Source organism: Centrocercus urophasianus, unplaced genomic scaffold, assembly GCF_019232065.1.
Source record: "Centrocercus urophasianus isolate 14NV4802_14NV808 unplaced genomic scaffold, USGS_Curo_1.0 seq_11, whole genome shotgun sequence".
NCBI classification, from domain to species: domain Eukaryota; kingdom Metazoa; phylum Chordata; class Aves; order Galliformes; family Phasianidae; genus Centrocercus; species Centrocercus urophasianus.
In genome coordinates this window covers 36,367,182-36,376,841 of record NW_024884253.1, presented here as the reverse complement: position 1 = coordinate 36,376,841, position 9,660 = coordinate 36,367,182, and the positions used below count along the sequence as shown (strand labels likewise).

At 40.0% G+C, this 9,660-nt stretch overlaps 1 protein-coding gene across 1 annotated transcript; it reads right to left on the bottom strand.

Moving 5' to 3' along the window:
- Window positions 1-352: 352 nt before the first annotated feature.
- Window positions 353-8,113, bottom strand: SDR16C5 (short chain dehydrogenase/reductase family 16C member 5). The gene is made up of 6 exons (XM_042840083.1): window positions 7,790-8,113; window positions 5,133-5,264; window positions 3,679-3,778; window positions 2,030-2,174; window positions 957-1,079; window positions 353-446 (listed from the first exon to the last, which is right to left on the bottom strand). The coding sequence occupies exons 1-6, from the start codon at window positions 8,111-8,113 to the stop codon at window positions 353-355; spliced, it is 918 nt and encodes a 305-aa protein (XP_042696017.1).
- Between the last annotated feature and the right edge of the window lie 1,547 nt (window positions 8,114-9,660).

Genomic DNA, 9,660 nt, shown 5'->3' with positions numbered 1-9,660 from the left:
TCTTAACGCATGAACAATAGTGTATTTTTCCTGTGCTTTGAAATTATGCTCAGAAACTGAGAATTCAAAGAGTAAGAAATGAAGTCAAGCATCTATGCCTGGTTTTACTGACTATTTTTGAGAGCTCAGATAAGTATGTAAGCAGCGTGCTGTCACAAAATGAGAGAGAGGGTTGTGGCTGAGAACCAGTGATTAAAAGACAATTATTTAGAATTATATTGTATGCTGAGTGATGTCAAGAATTATACAAGAAGCAATTTTTCTGTCAAAGAATGAACAAGCTTAAAAATTGATTTTACCGAAAAAAAAACCCCAGTTTGATGGCACTTGAGGTTTTGAAAATACTATGGCTTCAGTTTTTCTTCTTCCGACCTATGACCTTGTCCCAGCTGTTGTAGACCCCCAGGTAAGATTGCAGGAGCAGTATGATTTTTCTGGGAATTAAACTGATGAGACAAACACCAAGTTAGCCTCGCTTAAAAAAAATAATAATAAAGTGAAATAAAAATGCACTGTACTAATATAAATTCATAACACATGCACATTACTTCTCACGTTTGGCAATAATGCATTCGGTACTCCCATATTAGAAATGGGGAAAATAAATACAAAACAAGCAGTTTTGTGGAAAGCCCAGCATTGGTGGGGGTAGTTACTGTAAGCAGACAGTTCTAGTCCAGGCAGTGCTCCCAGCATACCATCCCATGGAAATTTTTGATTTCTACATTGAACTGTAGCTTAAGAAGTATATTTGAGACAGAAGATGTCAGAGGAATACCAGTCCATTAAATTATTAAAAACTATCAAAACTGTTTCTTTGTAACTGATTACCTATAGCTGATTTGACTGCAAGGATGCTAAGTAAAGGAAGATTTTAACTAAACCACCTTGCTGATTTTGGAGGCATATGGGAAAGGAAAGAAGGAAATGATAGAAGATGGGAAACATGTTCTTACGTTCTCAAACCAGTAAGGTGTAAAGTTGGAGGCATAAACAGATACATCCTTTCCTTTCGAATTGCATCTATGATCCTGCAGGCTACATACTCTGGCTCGTAAATAGGAAGTAAAATTGGGTGCCTATTGAAACAAGAAATACAGTATTATGGAATTGTAATATTTTACTTTTGAGATGTATTCTAACACAGAAATCATTTAATGCAAGAATTTCTCTCCTCCTCCTTAAATAACCCTGGAAAGCAGTGTCTAATCCTGCTTGTTCTACTTGTTCAATCCTGCTTCTATAATCATAGCAAATAGAAAAAAGTTTGGTGATGTTGCAAATTTTAATGACAGATGAATAACTTTTGTGCAAGGCCAGCTCAGACCCTAGTGAAGTTAATGCCCACATTGTCTGTGGCATTGAAAAATTCCAGCTCATCTGTGGTTTATGATGTTCTACGCATAAGATTTCAGCCCTCTGCACACCTCTTTCTTATTTTAGATTTTGGGTTGGCAGCTAAATAAACAGGATTGGGCCTGTTTCCAGGCAGGAGCTCTGCATAATACATGCCTCTCCAGGATGATGAGTGGTGGGTGCAGGAACAGAGTGCTGAAAAAAACAAGGATGCTTGCTATTCACTGCTGCAATGTCTGAATCAGTGCCTGCAGCCTCTCCTGTCACTAGAACAATACAGCAGCAGAGATACTTATACCACAGCTGTTCTCAGAGGAGTACAATATCTGCTAATACTGGAGAACTGTTTCTGACAGGTGACAAATATCCTAGCAGCCATAAAAGCAATGACAGTACCAAAATTACATGGGGCAAAGAACATCAGCAGTGCCCATTCTGCTGGAAAGTGAATTTGCCTAAAATACTGCCATGTATCCCTAACCATTCCCTGATTTCAAGGTCATTGCACAGTCTCTGAGGCATGTCAGCTATTAATTGCAGGCAAACTTTGGATTTCTTATCAAAGAGATACAGTTGTGTGTGTGCCAAATACTAAATTAAAAACAAGTCAACCTTATAAGAGTAGTGATGACTTTTTACTTATGAAACAATATGTAATGTAAGTTTTACTTACTCAGTTTCAATACCTCTAATTAATTCGGTATTCACAAAAAAGGGGCAAACAATTGTAGTTTTAATGCCATGTATTCCTGCCTCATCCAGTTCTGAATCAATGGCTTCCATCATTCCAATGATTGCAAATTTACTAGAAGAATAATCTGAAGCAGAGAAACAAAGAAACATACAAAATACCTCAAAAACACCATAGTATTATATACTGAATTTAATGCTTTGTAATACTACTTACAACCTTGTACTAATTTGTTATGACTTAGAAGATTTGAATTAGTGTTTTAGGGACACTACACATGTTGATGATACTAACTCTTAATGTCAGTGGTCCTGACCATGACTGGTGTAGATGTGTCTAAGGATAAGATTAATAATTTCTTGAAGACTTTTCCAGTGAACTGTAGAGGGATATAAGATGGCCTTACTCAACTTAACTTAACTTGGCCTAACTTAACATTTTATATCCACTCCCAGACACTCACATGCAAGCCAGGCATTGCTTTAGTTCAGAATGGTCTTCACTCTTTGATATCACATATTATGTGCCAGTAAAAATTATTTCTCATGGTACAGCCTAAATACCCTACTTACAAATACTGCTTCAACACATTATTTCTCCTTCTGATATTGCCTTGCAACTATGAATACTATTTTATTTGCCTGGGAAGACTGAATCCTGTCTAATTTTTGCTGCTTGATGGACACATTGAATCTCCTTCCTGTGAGACAATAAAAACTTGAACATGCAAGGTCCTGTGTAGTGTGACCTACATTGGGCCTGATTTTATCAGGGGATTTGTTCTTCTTCAGAACTTGCCTACAGGAGGTGGAAACAAACAATCTAAACATGCATAGCTGCTGTGTATAACGTTACAACACTTGGATGGGCAAGTCACAGGCCTACGTCATAGGCCTTATGGTTAAATGATAAAAACTAGACTTGTCCCATTCTCAACACAGAATCTGACCCAATGATAATAGGTGGCAAATATACACCAAAACAACCCCATCAACTAGGAGAAGAAAGAAAATACTCTTATTGATGTGAAATTCACATTCTCACAGAGCAACTTCAGAGCTACAGTCAGAAAGGCTTAAGAGAGTCTGAGCAGTACACACATGCTGATGAAATAGTCAGGATGTAGCAGCCAGCTCTCCTGAAGGAAACAGCTGAGAATACGGAGCTGTTACATAGCTTAAAACACAGTTAATTTGAAATAATTTTATTGCAAATTCTGCTAAGTGTCTTCTGAACCTGAAAAACATTTTCTAGCTAGGTGTGTAGTTCCAGGTATAACCCACATATTTTCAGGACTCTAAACATCCATCAGCAGGAAACTAGTAACAGAAGTTGTTAGACAGCCTGTAGGCAGGGTTCCCTCCTGCTGCATGTGTACAAGCTTCTTCTGCAGAGATAAGACAGGCTGCAGTTAGCTAGTAAAATCAGCAGTGACTCCCATGCCAAATGGGCAACACATCACCGTATTCCTCTTCCATATACCACTACCTGCTGATACACCTTTCTATCTCCATGCTCTTCATGAGTGCTAATACGTCGGTACAAACAGCTTAAGCCAAGCATTTCTGAGATCGTTAGGAGAAGGTATTGCCATAAAGACATAATTTTTAATAGCATTTGTTGACACTAACCTGCCAATCTGTAGGTTCCCAAGAGCCCTGCTGCACTAGCCATGGTGACCAGGTGTCCATGATTGCAGGCGATCATGGCAGGAAGAAAGGCCTTGCAAGTCTGAGAGACACATAAAAAATACCATAACAGATAGATAAGTTAAAACTATCGCATTCCAAATTAGATTTTACAATCTGATTTACTTTCTGGAACATAATTCTGCAAGGCACCAAAGTGACCTGCAGTCTCTGCAAGAATTCATAAAGGAGAGGCAACATTTCTTTGAATGACAGGTCCCCAGCTTCAGCTGTCAGTGTTAAAATTGTATTATTAAAAACGATGAAGTTTTTGTTTTCTCTGCGCGTGGATCCTCACAGTTCGAGTATTTTGACTATTAGTAAAGATGTGTACACCAGAGGGAGCTAGAAGCCAACACATCAATGCACACTTCAGCTGGCTACAAGCCCTGTTTGTAAACTACTTCCTGGCTACTTCCACTACTTCAAACTGCCGTGATGGTTAGTACTAATTATCTAAGGAGGACACCAGTGTTTTACGAGACAGAAGAGATGAAAAAAGATGGGAGCAGTTACAGGTTTTTTTTTCAATAGCTGAGTTGTACTGCAGTGTGTTCTCCACTGCAGATGTGTGCCTGGCACGCACTTTTCCAGTGAGGGGGCCCACAGTCGCTGTCCTCCTGCTCTGTGTCTCTTCAGACCTGCCAAGAAGAACATCTCCCCCAGCACCTTTGTCTCCGGTATGTGGAAAAATGAGGCGCTGTGGGCTGGAAAATGATTAGAGGATTTTGCCTGCAATGATTTTCCACTGAGGAGTGCCATTTGGTGAGGCATTTTGCAGCACTGTGTTCTTCCTTGATGCAGGCTGCGCGCTCAGGCATGTGAAGTACAACTGCAAGAGGGGCAAGGGTAGCACTCCCTCACAGAGACACGGAAGGGATAACTGAGACCCCAGATAGCATCAAATTCCCCCAGAGGAAAGAAAACAAAGCAAAGCAAACACATACTATTTAGATCAGTTTTCTACATACATCAAGAAGACAATGACTAGGAATGAAAGCACAACCTGAAGTCTGACACAACACAAACAGCATGGGTATGTGTCCTTAATGCTAGACAGTGCTGTCTTATGTCTGCAAGCATCAGGAGTAGAAAAGTTAGCAGCCATAGCATCAGCAGTATTTTCAGCCACAGCTGATACAGAAAGAACATGTTTCACAATAGAGGTGCACAAAGACTTTGTGTTTAGCACACTGAACAGGTAGGTTTCTGTGAACGTTACTGAGAGACGGTGGGACAAACTGTCAATGTGGTGTGTATCCAACTACAGGATGATTAAAAAAATGAATTCTCCCCAGTCAAGGCCCTTGCCACCCGTTTCCAAACCAGGTGTTCCAATCTGCCTGAAATATTTGGCTGTGCATTTCAGGCCCTCGGGAAAGAAAAATATACATTACCCAAGCTTGAGACAGGAAGTTGACTTTCAAGGTTTTTTCAAAAACATCATCTGGAGTGTCAAGAAACTTTGTGGTGTGCAGTATGCCAGCATCATTGATTAGAATAGTAACATCCCCAACTTCTCTTCTAACCTGAATTAAAAAAAAAATAATAATAAAGAAAGAAAAAAAAAAGATGAACAAAAATATTAGAAAGTGTACTTGCCTTCTGTGCTTCATTTATGATGGAAGTCTAGTGACAGTTACAATTGTTTATGCTTGTACTGGAAACATAGGTACATAGGAACTGTTTTAGTGTGCCAGATCAAAGGTCTTTGTAGGCTCTCAGCCCTTGGCTCATGGGGGAAAGCAGTAAGAAAGGACAAGGACACAAAGGTCTCCTCCAGTGCACTCCACAGGTTTTTGCATTCTGCAGCTTAAGATCCTTCTGAGCCAGATATGGTGCCTGTATCTTTCTATTTAATATGTGCTGATGATTATTTCCTCCTTCCCCATACCTCCGAATTTGTCTGATTGCTTTCTGAACTCCAAAATATTTCTGATTTTCACAGGAGCCTGCAGGAACAAAACTCAAGCTGATTATTCTTCGCTGTGTATTTATTCAGGTGTCTATTCTTATTTATTTATTTTTTAAAATTATCATTATCATTTCTATCAGTTTTTTTCTGTATGACAGGTTTGTAGTTTCTTAGTGTCCTCTCACTTAAAACTGGCATATTTGCTATTTTTGCTCTTGGGTTTGAAACCTGTCGTAAGCAATACATCACCTATGCATTTGTAACTCATGAAATGTATATCGGATTTCCCTCAGAGTTCCCAGGTCGAAACTTCTGACTCCAAAAATCTGCTAATATTTTTTTTATCAGTTTTTTTCTAAGTTCTCTTCCTTCAGTACACTGATTTGCTTGCTAGACATAAAGCTTCCATTATAGGAATATTCCATTATAGGAACATACCTAAGTTATTCTGCAGTGAATTTCTCAAACAAAACCAAATAAATTAACTTTTCTGCTATTGGTTTATCTCCTGTTTCCAAGCTGAAGTCTTTTCATATTACTAATAAAAAGTTACATGTATTTCCAGTGGTAGAGGATGCTCCTGGCTGAATAGATCTTACTTAAAGAAAATAAAATTGTGGCCCCTATATGCCTGTTCAATTCACAGAAATACCTGAAAAGATGTTGGTAGAATTAACAATAATTCGACACCTTCACATCAATTCAGGACTCTGAAAAAGCTCTTTGAGTTTCTACTTGTAGGTCAGTCTGTGCATGTCAGAGTTCTCACCACTAGTATGGACGCAACAAGTTCTGCAGGTTGAGCCCTTTTTAATGTGTCTGGAGGCTGAGAACTGTCTGAATGCACAAAACAGTTTGAGTCTCTGTTAAACTGAGAACAGAGATCACTTACTTCAAAATATACACCATCAATGGAAAATTCCAGCAGAGATATTGCTTACATGAGCTTAAATTGATCATTCTGATGCATGTCATTCCAGGAAGCGGTCAGCATTTATGGAAACAGGCAATTAAAGCCAATTTAAAATGTTATTTTTTAAAAGATATTTGATCTTGGTGAACTCTTAAGTGTTTGTTTGTTTGTTTTTCTCTTTTCTTTCAAGAAGAGCATTCTGGAAGAATGGCAGTTTGATTTTAGTATCATTTTGAATAAGGATCAAGTATCACATTTGAAGTGCTGATCACAAGTTGCTCGACTGATCCTGCAACTTGCTGGGAGATGATAATGTTAAGATCTTGATATTAAGAATGTTGAAATAATTGGAATTCTTTTTATGGACTGCAATTGTAGGAGTAATAATAAGAGACACACATGGTGAGGATAACCTGACCTGTAATACTGAAATAATTTGCAAAGATCTTTTTCCTTGAGCACTGTGGGTCAGCAGAGGCCAGAGTGTGTTCATCTCTGCAGATGTGTTATTTTGATAGAAACGTCCTTGATCACACTGTGCAAGTAGTACCATGAAGCCACTTGTGGTTCTTAACCTCTACCACCAACTGCTCCAACAGAAATTATTTTTCCATGTAAAGCTGGTCGTGTGTGCCCCCAAGTGCTGCTAGCAAGTACAACTAAAAGAGTACTTTGAGCATGAGGGCTGCAGTTCCGGATACATGCAGGGCAGGGGAAGGGAGTGACCATGAAGGAATGGCAGAAACAAAGCATTAGGGATTGACCACAACTCACATTCCCTCTTCCCCTATCCTGCTCAGAGGAGGAGATAGAACAGGTTGAATGAGGTAAGGTGTTTGCAGTTTGCTACAAAGGGACCTCCCCCCTTACAATGTTCTATTCCTTTTTTGTTGTTGTTTCTTGACATCTTACAGAAATTTAGAAGGCTAGTAAATTCATTCATAGCGTTAATCTCTGCTATATACCACACTTCTAATATAAAAGAAGTTGCCACCTTACAAGGAATACTGGAAATGTGCAAGTCTCAACAGAACAGATTAAACCCAGTTACTTTACAACAAAATAGTTTAAGTTCAATCTAGAAGTTACTTGTCAATAAGAGAACAGTCATCATCGTACATGATTACCTCCCTTTACTGAATGCATAGTTTCTAAGATTCCAGGTCTAAAAAAAGCAGAAAATCACAAGCAAGAAGGAAAATTAGAAACCAGAAGCTGTAACTTACCTTTTCTGCCTGTTCATATACCTCCTCCCTATTGCTGCAGTCACAGTAGTAGGCAAACACTTGCTTAGCTCCATTTTCTTTGGCTAATCTGGTTGTTTCTCTGTTACCTTCTTCATCAATGTCCCAAAGAACCAAGGTTGCTTCCAGAGGAGCAAAATGTAGGGCAATCTGCCTTCCAATCCCATTTGCAGCTCCAGTAATAAGCACTATTTCCCCAGCAAAAGACTTCTTGCATGGAGGAAATATGCATTGGATGAAACTTTTGAAGAGTATATACACGGATAATGCCAGGAACCTCAGCGTCTTCAGGATGCATCTGAACATGATTTTTCAGGCACAAAGATTGCTCTTCTGTTTTAAAAATCTACAGATACAACATCACATTGGCACTTCAAAGCACTGAGATATTGCCTAGGAAAGAGCAATTTCAATTACATTGTTCTTTTGCATAAATACAAAATATATCTAAAGACTTGTTTTTGCAAAAGCTGGCAGCTTCTTACCTGTAGGATTAAGTTAAGTATCATCTGCTAGATCCTACACTCCAGATGCTTCATTCCAGAGTCCTCAATGTTATTTCAGATTTTTAGGCTCTTTAATATGCATCTTATACATGAATGCTGTGGCAACAGCTATAGAGTAGTTTGTTTTCATAGTGAATTGATTTAACTGAAGAAAAAGAGGACTGAAAACACTGGAATGATACCAGCCTTACAAAGTACAATTTTGCTCTTTAGCATAAAATGAGATTTGCTGTTTCATAAATCGGGCAATAAGAATGTATCCATGCAGCATATATTTTGCAAATGACATACCATATTTTTATTTGTGAGCAAATGACCAACATGCTGGAAAGCATGACCCTACAGGTTAGAATCTTGGTATTTTTTCTCATATTTTGACCAGACCTTTTCCTGTACAGCACTCAGTAGCTTACACATCCTTTTCATGGTAAGCTTTAAGTTACTGAAACATATTGGTTGCATGCTGTCAAACAGGAAAAAAAGGTCCAAGATCCATGCTGAATTTTGTATTTGCACAAGTATTCCTCAAAACAATGAAATGAAAAATAGTTGCCAGACTGAACCGTGCAGTAACTGAGAAAAACAAAAACCTTTGTGTCCCCAGAGAGTCACTTCTAGGAATCATCCAGGATCAGGAAGGGCGGATGGCTCGGGCCTTTCCCCAGCTGATCAGGCACACGCCATGCCACCTCCCACAGCCCGTGGGCTGCCCAATGATAGACACTCAGTGCGCCAGCAGTGCCGAGGCTCAACTTATTAACAAGACAGCTGTCTCAGATGGCTGTGTTTTCAATTGGAACAACAAAGCTCATCCCTAAACCCTTCACCAGCCTCCCACCTGCCCTCAGCCACCCCAGAGTGGCCCTGTCTGCTGTGGTGTACCACCATGTACCCCTCACCCCTCTGTTGCCAGGCCCTGTCCCTGTGCCCAGTGCTCACCGCTGCTGCCCAGCTGCCTTGTCTGCACCCTCTGTCTGCTGTGCCCTGAGACCCATGGCTCAGCTAAGCCCTGCCCACCTTCCTGGGCTTGGCTTGGTGGGTTGGGAGGAGATGGATGAGCCTAAGGCAGGCTGGCCTGGTGCTAGCAGTGAGAATGAATATCTCTCATCCTGTCCTAATGATACACAAGCATGCTGTCACACAGCCTTCCTGGCCCAAAATGCAATGGATGGCCCTGAGTCATGGCATCTTGCTCAGGGCTTGGGGACAGTCCTGGTCAAGAGCTTGGAGATTCCTTTCCACTTGCTGCCTTTCCTCCCTCTACTGTGGACTGGCTGTAGGTGCGAAATGAAATACTGCTTCTTTTGTAACGCAAATGACTGATCTCCAGCTTGCCTGTTCGCTGGA